Source organism: Branchiostoma lanceolatum, chromosome 17, assembly GCF_035083965.1.
Source record: "Branchiostoma lanceolatum isolate klBraLanc5 chromosome 17, klBraLanc5.hap2, whole genome shotgun sequence".
In the NCBI taxonomy this organism is placed as follows: domain Eukaryota; kingdom Metazoa; phylum Chordata; class Leptocardii; order Amphioxiformes; family Branchiostomatidae; genus Branchiostoma; species Branchiostoma lanceolatum.
The window spans coordinates 641,097-657,138 of NC_089738.1; the positions used below are offsets into that span (position 1 = coordinate 641,097).

At 42.0% G+C, this 16,042-nt stretch overlaps 1 protein-coding gene across 1 annotated transcript; it reads left to right on the forward strand.

The window, feature by feature from the left end:
• Nucleotides 1-1,366: 1,366 nt before the first annotated feature.
• Nucleotides 1,367-14,934, forward strand: LOC136423320 (IgGFc-binding protein-like). Its single transcript, XM_066411444.1, has 7 exons — nucleotides 1,367-1,817; nucleotides 4,239-4,417; nucleotides 4,709-4,946; nucleotides 5,483-5,641; nucleotides 11,979-12,193; nucleotides 12,771-12,892; nucleotides 13,869-14,934. Exons 1-7 carry the CDS (start codon nucleotides 1,727-1,729, stop codon nucleotides 14,506-14,508), a joined length of 1,644 nt encoding a protein of 547 aa, XP_066267541.1. The 5' UTR covers nucleotides 1,367-1,726; the 3' UTR covers nucleotides 14,509-14,934.
• Nucleotides 14,935-16,042: the final 1,108 nt, after the last annotated feature.

Genomic DNA, 16,042 nt, shown 5'->3' on the forward strand with positions numbered 1-16,042 from the left:
ATCTATGAAGCCCCTGTCACACTTTTGCGTATTCTAATTACCTTCACCGAGGAGATTATGTTTTCAGTTACGTCAGCTATGGGCTGGGTCAGTATGTATGTCAACAGCATGACTCGAGAAACCTTTGATGCATCTTCATGATTTTTGGTAGGTGAACAGCGGTTTCGGGAACAAAGGTCAGGTACGAATATGGTTTATCTGGCGTTTTACTACAGTATACTGTAGAAGACTATGTGTTTGTATGTAGACAACAAAACTGAAGGAAATGTTGAAGGATCTTCATGACGTTTTTGGTAGGTGAGTAGCGGTTGTGGGAACGAAAGTCAAGTTCGAAAATGGTTCACCTGGCGTTTTTCTCCAGTACTGCAGCGGACTGTGTATGTATGTGTTTGTGTTTGTATGTATGTAGACAGGTAGGGGTCTTTGAAGAGGAAGGTAAATTTTGATTATGGGCCTCCTAGCGGGTATCTAAGGTACTTCAGCGGAGCTTCAAAGTTGAAGGTTAAATTTTCTGGAGTCACCAGCTTCATGATATTTGAGTAATAGATAGCGTTTGAGACAGGAAGTAAGGGGTGTAAGTTTAAGCCCTCTAGCCGCGTGTTTAAAACTGCAGTTGGCGATTTTGTTGTTACCTTTGGAGGCGAATAGCTGGAGAAGGGGTTGACAGATCTTCATTATTTATGGTATGATTAACTAACTAACTAATGCTTTACATAATCAATTACTTATAAAGCAAATCGGAAGTTAATATGGAAAACAAACGAGGAATGTTTATCATGGCTGAAAGCTGGTGACTGGAATCTAGGCCAACAGCGGGCATGGCTAGTTGGTCGATTAAAATACAGGTTTCATCCAATATGCTTGATATAAAGATGGCTAATTTCAAAAGTGAATCCAATGATGGACATAGTAAGATGCTAATTATGCCAAACAGGAGATTTCATAATTGATGAAATTTTACAAATCCGCTGCATTCCATGAAAACACTTGAAGGTAGCTTCAGTAAATCTGATGATTGACATATTGAGATGCTCATTATACAAAACAGGAGCTCATCTGTAGATTTGATTACATTGTAGGAATCCACTGCGTTTCCAAATCTATCCAGTTGCTTAAGTAACTGTTTTATTGCGTATCTTATTACCAGGATGTGCAACCGTCATTGTCATTCCCTGGCAGGGCATTCAAACATGTGGCATATGTCACTAGGAAAGAGGGTAATATCTATAAGTATCACTTAAGCATATGATGTATTAACCTGATTGATTGATGAGAAAATACTATATAATGCTATATTGGTAAATTGCGGGAATTTCGTACATTCGTCAATCGGTAAGTTATTTCGCGAAGGTATGAGGTCGTGGAAATCTAGTTCCCTTTTTTCACACGCAGTCGTACGTACAATACTTTTCTTATACGCATTTCTACCATTTTGTGTAAGTTTTTTCAAACGAACAGTACCTGATAGTTTGGAGCATACACATTCACAGTTTGAATAATAGTGTTACGCAGTCCATACGCAATTCATACGCATCTCGTACGCGATGTATGCCCTAGACCCGTTATGTATACGCTAGATTCAATCTCAGACATTGCAACATTGTATCGAACACCGCAATAACCACAGCATTTCAGCCAAAACGCAATGTCTTATCTGAGCCAAGAAAGTTCCTGTTTATCTGAAGCGTGGTGCTGATCACGAGCAGGCGTGTGCGGTGGTCTCGCAATGTCGTCCGCAGCAGCAGCCCGGCCCCACCCCGGCCTGTGGGTTCTCGTAGTGTGTCTGGTCCCGTGGCAGACTGTAGCACAGACAACAGGTATGTACATGTAATACCTCTGAGATTAATGATTGTTAATTAGGACAAATTCTTCAGAGGATTTCTGACTAACCAACAGTAACAGTGAGATTAATGTGTGACTTCACTATGCCATTTTCTACTAATACTTGCATCAGCATGTGCAGGTCAACATTGATCAAACACCACACACAGAGCACTGATACGACCTGGCAGCCATTTAATCAAATTGTCTTAAAGTGCACTGACAGGACGGCCATTGCGACCCATTATAGATGTCTTAGCATGGCAATCAAATCAAACCAGTCGTTAAATCAGGTTAAATTAAGTCTTACAGTTCTGTACCGTATTCCGTACAGTATCACGAGCTATAGCCTGTCTTTAAAACATTGTCGCTGACTCAGTTGTAGGCAAAATAAATCAGCATAATGAAACGTATCCTGTGTTTCAAAAAGCATCTAGGTTTTGCATGAAGCACAAAGAAAATGGTATAAAACATGCTAATCAAGAGGGACTGAGTAGACTTAGGGAATCAGCTTTGGTTTGGCTTAATTGATTTTTTGTTTGGTTTTTGTTTTGTCTCCGGCAGCTAAGTGACGGCTAGGCGAAGTGTGTTCCAATGTGGCGGAAGCAGATAAGAAGTCCGGCCCCTTTGCCAACCCAACAGGTTTCCCCATCAGATAAAACATATAATCATAAAATCCGCGATAGAGTGTCGCAATGATAAGTTACGATATAGCAGTTATAGCATGGATACAGGGAAAATGAAAAATGGAAATCTTGTTTTTTTGGCGTGTCTGTCTGTCGGTTTGTGTCTGTCTTTTTGTTTTGTCCGGATTTATAGTCATCATAACTCAAGAACCTCTGGACGGATTACAACGATACTTGATATGTAGCCTGTAGGTGGGTGTTGGGGGAAGACGAATAAAAGGTCAAGGTTGATTTTGGGCCTCCTAGTATGTGACCTTCGTACTGCAGCAGAAATCCGTTTTTTATGTATTTCACCCTGAACGTACGTTCTACGGTCTTTTTTTGATAAGGATGAAGTTGTATAGGTTGGAGCCCCATAGCAGCCTGCTATGGTGTTGCAGGAGCGTTTTTGTGCAAATATTCCCAGGAGGATAACTGAACAAAGGAGCGACGGATTTCCATACTATTTAATATGCAGGTATCCTAGACAGAAGTATACAGGATGAAGTTGTTAATATGCATCCCTTTTATCCTTTTTTCCTGTTACGATTTCTTTTCCAACAAAAAATTCAACCATTTAAAAGGAACAAAACTAGCTATTACACAGTTTCACCTTGCTTAAAACAATAATGACAATTTAACTGTGTAATGAATTTCGACATTTCTTCATCCAAATATGTATGTTTGGCTCTGTAAAAACCCAAAGGGGTGAGTAAGACGCTCCCAGGATTCGAACCTGTCAATCCCGGTCCGCACGGCTTGGCAATCCAACACGCTAACCACTAAGCTAAAAGGTCCGGACCAGTTAGACTGGTCAGTTAGTGGAGGTTTATCCCCACTATTACACTTCTCCCCCTTTTCTTTCAAGACTCGTCCCGAGTCTCCCAGTACGACATCCCTGTGTGGCACCCTTTGCCGTTACTCACAGGGCCGGTGTGGTGGCTCCAAAGTAAACACTTCATCTCCTTATTTCCATCATTAAAATACTGTTACTTTCATTGGTCTTTATCAAATTTACGTACAGGTCAAAAACGATAAAATTCAACGATCTCAAAGTCCGCAATTGAAACGCCCTCTACATTTCCAAATAAAGCCGCTAGAGGGCTTCTGCAACATTTTCCGACTACAAGAGCTACCTACCTACAAGAAATCGTTATCAGAGCTTGTACAGTTTTTTTCTCTGTATCGAGAAGTGTCCGCAAAATATATCTGAGGCATGTAAAATGTCGTTTAACTAGTAAACATGAAATGCAGGTCGTTGTTAAGAATGATCAGTCATAATTTAACAAGCTACCCATAAGCTGAGGATTTACGAAATACTTTCAAAAATCGAATCCGACACTCCTTCGTACCAATGTGTTGTGAATAAGAAAATAGATTAAGTAAGTCTCCGTAGATGACTTACAAGCAGTCGGGTACAATTAGAACTGATGAACAAGCAGAAATTTTCCAACACGTAGAGCCTGCTAGGGAGGCTAGGTAGGTATTCAGATATCTTTCGAACCATTCGTGTCATGGGCGTCAATTGTGTCCTGACGATGGACATGTGCCAGCAGTGCGCACGGCATGTAACGGATGTGTAGCACGATGATAAAGCTTGTCCTCAGCAAGACAGGATGATCTAAAACAAAGGACATCTTTGGAAGAATACATATTCGTCCAGATTCACCCTGAAGCTCAGCAATCTAATGGAACACTAAATGGCTGGGCCAAGCACTTCATATTAAAATATAATACGCATCTTCTTTATAGACGGTAGTTTCCGAGACAACAAAGGAACTGAGTTCGTCCTATCTTTCGTCCAAAACTTCAAGCGAGACGGACACCGGCCTCAGCTGCTCATCACCGGCTCCAACCAGAGCCCGACATCGGTGGTTGTTGATGTACCAGTTGTGGGGTTTACCTCAACAGTCAACGTCAGATTCGGCGAGGTTAGTTAAAAACATGCCTTTGGATTTGACATCTTGTCCGGAAGACATGCGTTTGGCATTTTGACACCTGTACTATATTTACGTTTAGAACTAGTGCACGCAGTCGTTTATTGTTAAGATGACATCTGGAAAAACACTCGTGGTGATCAATGGTTGTTTTACACGTATCACTACATGTAGCTTGTCTGGTGATTTCCTATCAAAAACAAATCACAGAAGTGACCCAGCGACGTGTCAAATCAAACGTTTGCATCAGCAGAGTTTATGATATTGTCTTCACACATAATTCAGGTTGCGACAGTTAACCTCCCACGCGATGGTGTGGAGATGCAGGGGAGTAGGAAAGATCGCAATGCGGTCTCCATCCGAGCGGACGACGACATCACAGTTTACGGTGTTTTTTCTGAGCGTGACTCGTCTGACGGATACCTGGGCCTCCCTACGGACGTACTGGGGACGGAGTACCTGGTGCCCTGTAATACCGTCACCAGTAACCGGCCAGAGGAAGGCTTCGTTCATATTCCTTCAGGTTTGTTTGACTTCTCCCAAACTAAACATATGGTAATACAGACGCTGGCAGGTAATGGGACAGAATTTCCCTTAATGCTAGTGATAGTTTCTAACAGTCGGTTTCATAGGTCTACAATTATAGTAGTTGGTTAGTGTTCTTGTATGCAAGATGCCCTCAAAGTTGCAACTGTAACGTGAGTTTATATAAATCCGGGTTTCTCCGATATGAGTTATTTGAAACCAGTCTGACAGAACTATAAAGCATCCTTTTTTTCTGCTCTGTGTCAATATCAAAGACAACCCTTATTACTCGTGCTATACATGTTTTTTTCTCCGGTCCTGCTGATTAATTTATAACATAATATTGCAATTTGAAAAAATACCGTCTGTCGCACAGAGAACGATCGTGCTCTCGGCCGGGTGTCTTAATGGACTCCAGTGGCAATACTTAGTCACTATAACAACAAACCATCAACTCTTCAGTGTATCACACAAACGAATCTTTGATTTTGGGTAAACTGACACTGAATTTGTCTATTTCGATATTGTCTGCAGAGTTCGGGCTTGTGGGAGTGTATGATAACACCGCTGTCAAAATCCTACCAAGACAACATGTGATTTTTGAGGACCAAAGCTACGATGCAGGGGAGACAATTACAACCACACTGAACAAGTTTGAAACGTTGCAGATTCAGAGCGATGACGACTTAACAGGTAAACCTTTGTTGGAAGATAATCATAAGATGAACATAAATGATCTGCATTCTATCCTACTACAACAGTCTATAATACCTGACTCCCTAAACTCATCATCATGGACTCAGTTTTTATCGCATAGGCACATGGTTGAATATCACAGACATCAGACAAAGTTAGAAGAACTTAAGAGCGGCTGTCTGTAAAAACCAAGCAAAATGAGAAAAAAAGTGGCCAAAGTAAAAAAAATGAAATTTTCTTAGATTTTGTGTGGTGGTAGGGCCTTGGCCCAAACCTACAAAAATGGGAAAGTTTTGGGCCGGAGGTTACCAGTTGCCATGGCAACTGCCATTTTTCAAAATGGCGGATTTTTGCCTTGTGACGGCCTCTCTCTCACTCAAAATGGACCATCTTTGGCCTACTGTAGCTCTCACAAATGAACAGAAATTTTGTTGCCTCTTACATATGTTATTATCCATATCTTAACAAGTAAAATGATGCAAAGTTTTTCTCGATATGTTTTGGCAGTGAGGTGCAACGAACGTTTAAAGATGACCTGTTTTTGTGAAATTTCAAAATTGACAAAAACCCTTTTTTTGGACGTTTTAAGCTAGTGATATCTCCTTAAAGGGCACATCAAATTGGCTGATTTTTGGTACAGCTCTAGCTTAGACTTTTATAAACATTACATTAAAAATAAACTTTGGGTTCTAAATGAGGCGGGCCACAGTGACCCAAAGACTAAGCCATTATTTCCATTGTAGCAGAATTGCAACTACAGAATTGTAGGTGAAATAAACATGTGCAACTTGGTGATTGAGATGAAAATGACTTTTTTAAAACTTTTTATTCTGCAAGAAACCTACCTGGCACTTACAAAAGTATTTTGTAACAGTTGACTGCTGGTTGCCATGGCAACGGCCATCTTTGTTCTTAATGGTGGATTTTCACCTTGTTGTAGGAGGAAAACATCCATAGATTGGCTATATATGTAAAGAAAATGAAACCTGCTGGTTTTCATGTAACAGAGAAACCTACCTATCACTTAGGAAAATAGATTTCGTCCGGACCAACAGCTGGTTACCATGGTAACAGTCATTGGCCAGCTTTTAAAGGTTCAAAATTGGTTCCTCAGGAAAGTCAGGATTGCAACTGTCTATTTTTACAAAATATAAGTTGACATTCATAATTACTTTATCTAGATCTAGGCATGTAATTATAAAATGATTAGCATTGAGGTTAGGCCGGGGCTTTGGGCGGGGGTAGGGTTGTCCCCGTCAACAAGGAAGATTTCATTCATTTAAAGGGGTGGTGCAGAACTTGATAGCATCAAAGGAGAGAATAATAAAAAAGAGTTTAGTGTAATATTTCTAAATAGATAGTCCGTGTAGCTGACTTTTTGTTTCCTTTTTGAAAAAAAAAGAGAGCAAATATACAAGGTCTGTATGACACTTCGTTCTCGGACCCCCCTCAGAGACCCTCAAAAATCGAACAATTTATGGTTAAAAATTGCTGAAATTGCGATGGATACGCTGATGATTTTAATGAAGATATGTATATAAGTTTTATATTTCCATTATAGCATGGTTTTCAGAGTTTCATAGACCAAAAGTTGAAGATCAAGCATTGAAGAGGGTGTACTAGGGGTTTATCAGAACCAATGAAAGCAGAATTTTAAATGTCGCTACATTTTAGTCATTTTTAAGTGTCTTTTTCTCCCGTCATCGGCAATGTTGATGGATGGTTTTACCTTTGCTGGAGAGAGAAACATCTACTGAGTCAAAAACAAGTAGTTAATTGGAAAACACACATAGCGGGAGCCGTGACTTGTGGGTCTTTATGGGGATTTCGTGTTTTGGGACTGATAATAAATCAGGTGATCAAGTCTCACGACGGTGTGAGCTGTAGCCATTTTTGTGTCGCTGTGTGAAAACCACGGATATATGCCAAAAATGCTTACAATAATTAGAAATCTTAATTAGTGCACTGCATGGGGGTTACAAGGAAACTTGAAATGGAATTAAGCTGACTTGAATCGCTAATTTCCTTACTCAATAATTTTGTATAGGGCGTATTCACGTGACGTCATCACCCCTGCCCTCCGTGGGCGGCCATGTTGGTGCTCACCCTGCAGCAAAGTTTCTCGGTGTCCGACGGTCTCTAACTTTCCAAGGAATGCGAAGTCGTCTGATCGCTATTATATGCAAAGAGTCTCCAGCCTCACATCTTTTTCGCTACAAAAATCCAATTTCACCTACTGGAAATGACCCATTATCGACGAGCGAGGAAATGTTTTCCCCAGCAGCCTACAAACATAGCCGCTAAACTGTTTACAGAGTACACATAAAATCAGTTCACAGCATACAAGTGTTCCAAGGCCTGCAACCACGTAGTAGTGTCTTGAGTGTCGTGAAAAATTTTGTTGACAGGGAGTACGTTATGATCGGGAAAGTTCGACGTTGAAAGACCCCCCAGTTTACGAACGAATCTCAAGCAACGACTACACGGTGCCGCCACTGTGTTACACAACGGGCCTGTAATTTGCTTTTCGACCAGATACAAAGGTTTCTGTACACTCACGTTGATTCTCAAACTTCAACTATTTAGATCCGCTGTTCGTATGTCAGAAATCCACTTTTGTTTCAGTCGTTAGTCCCTTCGTATGTTCCCTCACCTACACGAGAAACGCCAAACCAATCTTACTGTTACCCGATCAGTGTGTGCTTTATCAGTCCCAATCCAACATCTGACCACGAGGCAAAACACCATGATTGTGAGACAAAACGTTTCGAAGGGAAATTGTGAATGGCGTAGAAAACATCTGCTATTTATACGGAGAGTTCCATAGGGCTCCACTATCAAGTGAGCACCAACATGGCCGCCAGTGCTCGTTGCTAGGGGGAGGGTCACGTGACTGAATACGCCCTATATTCACTATGCGGTACATAACGACAAAGGCTCTGCATGGGGTTCATCAGGACTCCGCATATATGATGTGGTATCATACCGTAGAGGGGAAAACATTGATAAAGATAAAAGAACTAAGGAAGTCTGCGGAACACTTCTATTTGCCCGTTCCTGACCTCCTACGTACATCCACTGGAGACTATTGTGCGCACGCATGGATGAACTGCCTTAGATGCCTTTTACGTTTAGTTTAATCTTTGGATAGTTTTGTGACTTCTCCGTAGGTACGTGAAAAGGGAAACACTTTCTGTATCTGTACTAATTTTGCATACAGCTTTTTACTGCAGCTCAAACTGTAGCTGCAATAGGTGCAAGAATTTTAGGCTTTTCTTAAATCAGAGGCTTTTAGTTTCTATATTGTTGATATGATACACGTAGAAATTCTGAAGACACTCATCCCTGAGGTCTTTGAATATTGGATATACATGTTTTGTTTCGCAAGGCTAAGTCCCTCGATTACGGGACAGCTTCATTGTTATACAATGCATAAAACAAGTATGCAGTAATATAGGAATAATTCTATGAAAAGAAATCTTAACTACATCAGCAATGAATAGTCAAATCAAGGTATAGTCCCTGACACAAATACAAAGCCCTTCTAAAGCTCAGTTCATTTACTTTGTTTTCTGGAGCAATCCTGAATGGTCTGAGTGAAAGTTCTATTGGTTAAAATTACAATATAGTCTTCAATTTTATGATGGTCTACCCATTATGATTCTCAAATTGTATAAACAATCTTAAAAACAACTGTCTCTGCGTCTGGATGTATCCTGTCATATGAATAACGTCCTACTACTCCCCTCAAGTTTTTGTCATTGGGAGTTGCAGAAGATCAAATACAAGTAGTTTACTGTGCGCATAACTATGACATTCACCATGTCAACATTCGTCATTAAAAGTGGCCATTGTCATGGCAACGAACCATGAACTGTTGAAAATTTTTTGAAGTGCCAGATAGGTTCCTTGCAGCATAAAAAGATTAAAGAAAAGTCCTTTTTATCTCAATTTCCAACTTGCCAATCACTGAGGAACCAATTTTGAACCTTTAAAAGCTGGCCAATGACTGTTACCATGGTAACCAGCTGTCGGTCCAGACGAAATCTATTTTCCTAAGTGAAAGGTAGGTTTCTTTGTTACATGAAAACCAGCAGGTTTCATTTTCTTTACATATATAGCCAAGCTATGGATGTTTTCCTCCTACAACAAGGTGAAAATCCACCATTAAGAACAAAGATGGCCGTTGCCATGGCAACCAGCAGTCAACTGTTACAAAATACTTTTGTAAGTGCCAGGTAGGTTTCTTGTAGAATAAAAAGTTAAAGAAAAGTCATTTTCATCTCAATCACCAAGTTGCACATGTTTATTTCACCTACAATTCTGTAGCTGCAATTCTGCTACAATGGAAATATTGGCTTAGTCTTTGGGTCACTGTGGCCCGCCCCATTGAGAACCCAAAGTTTATTTTTAATATGATGTTTATAAAGGTCTAAGCTGAAGCTGTACCAAAAACCAGTCAATTTCAAGTGCCCTTTAAGGAGATATTGCTAGCTAAAAACGTCAAAAAAGGGGGTTTTGTCAATTTTGGAATTTTACAAAAACAGGTCATCTTTAAACGTTCGTTGCACCTCAACGCCAAAACAAATCGAGCAAAACTTTACGTCATTTTACTTGTTTAGATATGGATAATAACATATGTAAGAGGCAACAAAATTTCTGTTCATTTGTGGGAGCTACAGTATGCCAAAGATGGTCCATTTTGAGTGAGAGAGAGGCCTTCACAAGGCAAAAATCCGCCATTTTGAAAAATGGCCGTTGCCATGGCAACTGGTAACCTCCGACCCAAAACTTTCCAATTTTTGTAAGTTTGGGCCAAGGCCCTACCACCACACAAAATCTAAGAAAATTTCATTTTTTTAATTTGGCCACCTTATGCTTGGTTTTTACAGACAGCTGCTCTTAATTTGGCAGCCATTATCAACAATTTGCTTAAATGTTCTTTTAGATGAAGGGCAAGTTCGACAGTACTGCAGCAGGTTTTGATATCTCCTTTTCGGGATGTGCTGTGGTCCTTGTTTTGAATGGCAGCAACTCTTGAGTATGGTATGGTATCCCAACGGCCGACCCCAACCGCGAGAGGGTTGGGGCCGAGAGTGATGCGAAATCCACCGTCTTGTATTTTATCTATGTCATACCACCCCCATCAAACTCCCTATGGGCCGTACCCGGAAATTCGGGCCGTACCCTGTAACTACAGGCCGTGCCCGATGGTGGACATCCCACGGCCACAGCGCGTAGTCGCGTGAAAGTCGCGTCTAGGTACCCTGTACCGCAACGATACACAATCCCACATAGCCTATGCTCTGACAAACAATCCGGCAATGTTTTCCTTTCATAGACTTTGATAATAAGCGCTGTGGTGTTTTCTGGGCGATTAGATGTCATGAATAAACAGCGCTTACTGATTTGAAGCGTGCGGAGTTCATTACGTTCTTTCGCAAGCTTAGAAGAATTAACGCAAAATTGGCAGTACCGGGTTTTACGACACCCTGACGGTGCATCTTGGGAAGTGTGAAATCGGCGAATGGCATCTACAACACTATACCCTGCCAGGGGTTGACTAAAGATAAAGGGGCAGTAAAAAAATGCCTTCGCCTTTTATTAGTAATAAAAGGCGAAGGCTTATGTAAGGCGTACTTACAGCAAGGAGGTTTTGTCTAAATTTTGTGTCGCCACAACCTGATGATAAAGATGCAAATTAAGTTCACTTCCGGATAACTCGAGAACTCCAGACCGCATCTCGCCACAGCTTGCGTGAGTGTTCTCAAAACTGGGCGCGATTTGTACAACGCCACTCGGCAGAGAGGTGGCCAGGAATGTTTGCCAGAGCATAGGCTATGTGTGATTGTGTATCGTTGCGGTACAGGGTACCTAGACGCGACTTTCACGCGACTACGTACGCACTGTGGCGGGCGATGTCCGCCATTGGGTACGGCCCATAGTTACAGGGTACTGCCCGAATTTCCGGGTACGGCCCGAATTTCCGGTTTCGACCCGAATTCCTGGGTACGGCCCATATGGAGTTTGATGAGGGTGCATACCCACCCGTGAAAACACACCCTTCAATGCGAAATGCGCCAGAAGTTGAGAAGAGCTGTGTCATCGAACAAAAAATAATTTAACAGCCGCACATTCCAACGACTGAATCCAGTATTTGAATTTTCGATGTGAATATTCTATGGAAGCCCTTGTGAAAACCAAACTTATCACCCGGTCCGGAACACCCTATCAAATGGTTTTGTGGCTCAGGTACTTACATAATGGATAAAGCTCAAACAGAGCAGTAGAAGGATGGTTTATGTAAGTTTATGTTTATGTTTTATGTTTTCAGGATCCAGGATCATTTCCGATAAGCCCGTTGCTGTTCTGAGCGGTAACGTGTTCACGAGTGTGGGGACGGCGGCGGAGGTGAGGGGGTCCGGGACGCACATCGTGGAGATGATTCCTCCTGTCAGCACCTGGGGGAAGGAGTTCGCTCTGGTGCCATTGAAGGAGAGACAGAAAGGAGACGTATTTCGCGTCCTGGCTGCTAACGATGATACTCAGGTTTGCAATACTACAATCATTTTCAGCTTTCCATCTCAGGCAAGCCTCCTGGATTTTATGTAATGTGAGGTAACAGTGCCTTTAGGCAGTGAAACGACAAATGTAATAGAACCACCCAAACTCCTCTTTCATAAAATGCAGTATCAGCACATACGCATGGATGCCGATGTAGTTACTGTTCATACATTGGTGGCATCGTGTGGCGCAATCGGTAGAGTGTTTCGCCCAGATCCGAGAGGTCCCGGTTTCAAAACCCCGATATGTCCGGATGTTGTGCCTTTGGGTAAGGCACTTTACACGACTTTCCTCACTCGACCCAGGTGTGACTGGGTACCTGACTTCGGTTGGGGAGGGTCGTATTGAGGTCGCCTGCTGGCGCCGAATTGCAGCCGCCCAGACCCTTGCGACAGTTCCATGGAGTGCAAGTGTGGAGCAAATATGTATCTGTTCTGTATGATTGTAAACCCTGCAGCAATTCAGCACTGGCTGCCATTTCACGCGTAATTTCTGACCAATAAACCATTATTGTTATTATACCAGTACGTGTGAAGGCCTGTCTCTTAAAACCCTGCTGCAGGTAAACCTGACAGGAAACGTCCCGCGCACATTGCAAGCTGGTGAATTCTGGGAGTTTAACCTGCCGTCTTACCGTTATAAACACCTGACTACCAGCAAGCCTGCCCTTCTCGTGCAGTACAGGTAAATATCCTGGGTCGAAACCAGCTCCGTAGAGCTGACTCCACGCACTGTTAATGCATACGAAAGGTTTACGGCACCCTCAAAAAACGTTTTATACATCTATGGAGAAGTTCTGCTGAACGATAGATAAGCTCCGTCGAGCTTGCTCTACGCATTATGAATGCATACAAATGGCTCACGTCACTTTTAAAAAAGAATCAATAGCTCTATGGAGAAGTTCTGGTGAACGATAAACAAGCTCCGTAGAGCTGGCTCCACGCACTTTCAATGTATACACATGGCTCACGTCACCCTCAAGGAAAGTTTCTGGTGAACGATAAACCAGCTCCGTAGACTTCACGCATTATGAATGCATTCACATGGTCCACGTCACTTTGGAAAAAAAGCAGCTCTATAGCTCTATACACTGGGGGAAAGCAGCTCTACTGCTCTATAGACTCGGATGAGTTCGAGGGAGGTGTTTAGGCATACCGCTCTATAGGGAACTGGTTTAATAACGATAAACCAGTTCCCTATAGAGCGGTATGCCTAAACACCTCCCTCGAACTCATCCGAACTCATCTGAGTCTAATATACAGTCTAACATATAAACAAGCGAAGTTACCATGATGTGTAATTCCCCCATGACGCCCTTTGACTGTTCCAATAAGGGACGGAGAAGTTTTGACGTCGTTATCTTCGAATGCCTGGTTATCAACGCCTTTTAGACAGTGTTCTGAATACTTAAGTCTGCCAAGTTTGCATTTCTTGCAGAAAAACTGATGTTGCATTTAGCACATATCCCTTTAAAACGTTAAAAATCCCGGTTTAATAATACGCTGCGGTTTTACCTATATATAAATCTGTGCTAATCTTGTCCCGTCCTATGTAGACTTGTACAAAAATGATACAACTATAGCCTTTGAAGCTGTTTCAGCACATATGAAAATGAGTTACTTTTAGTGATTGTTTATATTTTGTTCCTCTTTCTCCACAGTAAATCAAAAACAGCGGACCAAGCTCGGGCCGACCCCTTCATGATGCTGGTCCCAGCCGTGTCCCAGTTCGCCGCCAACTACTCTTTTACCACAGTCGACTTCGCTGTTCTCCGCCTCGTTGGCACTTACCACCTTAATGTCGTTGTAAGCACTTCAGAAAAAGAGGGGCTTCGTCTGGACGACAATCCTCTGGATTCCGGAATCCAGTGGTCCGTAATACCAGGGACACAGATGTCGGCAGCCAGGCTAGATGTGATGTGTGGATCCCATACTCTTGTCCACATATCTTCAGCCGTGACTTTCGGTGTGTCTATGTACGGCTTCACGGACTGGGACGGGTACGGCTACCCGGGAGGGCTGCGTCTAGCCGCGCACACGCTCCAGAATGTGGATAGAGGACAGAATACTGGGCACCAACACAGCATGGAGGCCAAGGAAAACATGCTTTCAACAGATAGTCCCTCTAAAACTGTTCAATGGAAGGACTACACGGAATCTAAAATTCTTATTATTGGATTTTGCGCCCTGTTGTTAGTGTCTATGATATGTGGTGTGCTTCAGATCAAGAACATGTGTAAAGTGACTATCTCTTCCACATCGATGGAAGTGCTTGAGTTAGAGGATTCCAATGATGACTGATAGGAAATTTTTCTAATGCTTCATAATGCTGCAGTGTTTGGTCAATTTGATATAGAAATTATGCTGTTAAAACATCCATCCCTGGGTTGGAGTCATTGTCTGACAATTGTGTCTTCCTCGCAGTATACAAGAACTGGAGTTCCACGAACCCATCCCTACGCCAAAATGTAAACCTTTGTGTAAATGTTGTTCAATGCTTCTGGTTGTGAGAAGTTTTCCAGACAATACAAACCCAGTAGGACTCCAAGTGAAACTCCAATTACCACAGAGTGTTATAAAGGCTTCCCTAATGATCCCTTATCTCTATATGTTTTGACAGCTGTAGGGCCCGTGGGAACAGGCCCTGGCAGCATGAGATATGCCCATGTGTGTCAACTGACAGCTGCCACATGTTAGAATTAAAAGGTCTTATTTTGCAGCGCAGAGGATATTTAAGCTTCCCTCATTACTATTGCAAATAAGATTCTGATTAGCATAGTTAGCAAGTGAATATAAAAAAAATCACCACTACCGACACACCAAAAACCACGACCATCATTTATTCTATTTCAAACGCTGAAACAAAATCGGTAGTTAGGGGACTGGAACCTCCTGTCAAGGAGCTATATATCTACTCAAAAAGCAGGAACAGAACATGTCCAGAACATGATATATCAAAACACAAAGTTACGCTGCGGTACCTTAAAACGTTGCTAGGGGGCTCCAAATCTGCTCATTTCGGGGTATAAGACCTACCCTCATACCAAATATGAAGACAATCAACCGAGGCATTCTTATTATCATGTTCACACACACACATACACTTACACACACACACACACACACAAACAAACACACACACACAAGCACGCGCGCGCGCGCGCTCCCTAAAACATAACCTTCTCGGCGAAGCTAAAAAGAAAACCGTACAAAGGACCAACTTAATTTTCATGTAGACTTTAATGCTTTGAAAAACTTGTGTCATTTTGTACAGAAGATGATCAACTAATATATCTTATTAAAATAAGAAACTTATCAGCATGATCTATTATCATGATACGTCACTAAAAGATTAGCATCCTTTGGCGAAGGTATGAGGTCATGGAACTCTAGCTTTAGGATGGATTGGTATCAACAAATTAAAGCGATTGTCAGGAGTAACTCCGGTTGTGGCGCAGTTCATACAAAAATCAAAAGGCTTCGCTTTTGTGCACTTGTGTCTTCACTGCAGAGAGGAGATTTTAATCACGTGGGCTGGGCAGCGCACTCTTGATTCAGAATGGCAAAATATCATGAAACTACCTTTCATTAACCCTCATACGACCGACACATTTTTGCGACGAATCTGGCCATATGGGGTCCAAATGAACCCAGTTTTGTTTTGCTCATAGATATATTTCAGGTGGATCTTTCTGTATTTATTGTACATGTGCTGTTTCAATAATCTATGTAGAATATTTTGCGAGTTTAGGTACACGGAGTGGCTATATCACAGAAAGGTGTAATTGCCAGACAGAGGTCAAAGGATGGGGGTCGACCAAATCGGGCCATACTG

What these genes read in the sequence shown, in the direction of transcription:
- LOC136423320 (XM_066411444.1), top strand. Translation starts at nt 1,727, where the DNA reads ATGTCGTCCGCAGCAGCAGCCCGGCCCCACCCCGGCCTGTGGGTTCTC. An exon ending in TCAACGTCAGATTCGGCGAG is followed by an intron (nt 4,418 to 4,708) that starts GTTAGTTAAAAA and finishes CACATAATTCAG; the next exon opens with GTTGCGACAGTTAACCTCCC. An exon ending in CTTCGTTCATATTCCTTCAG is followed by an intron (nt 4,947 to 5,482) that starts GTTTGTTTGACT and finishes TATTGTCTGCAG; the next exon opens with AGTTCGGGCTTGTGGGAGTG.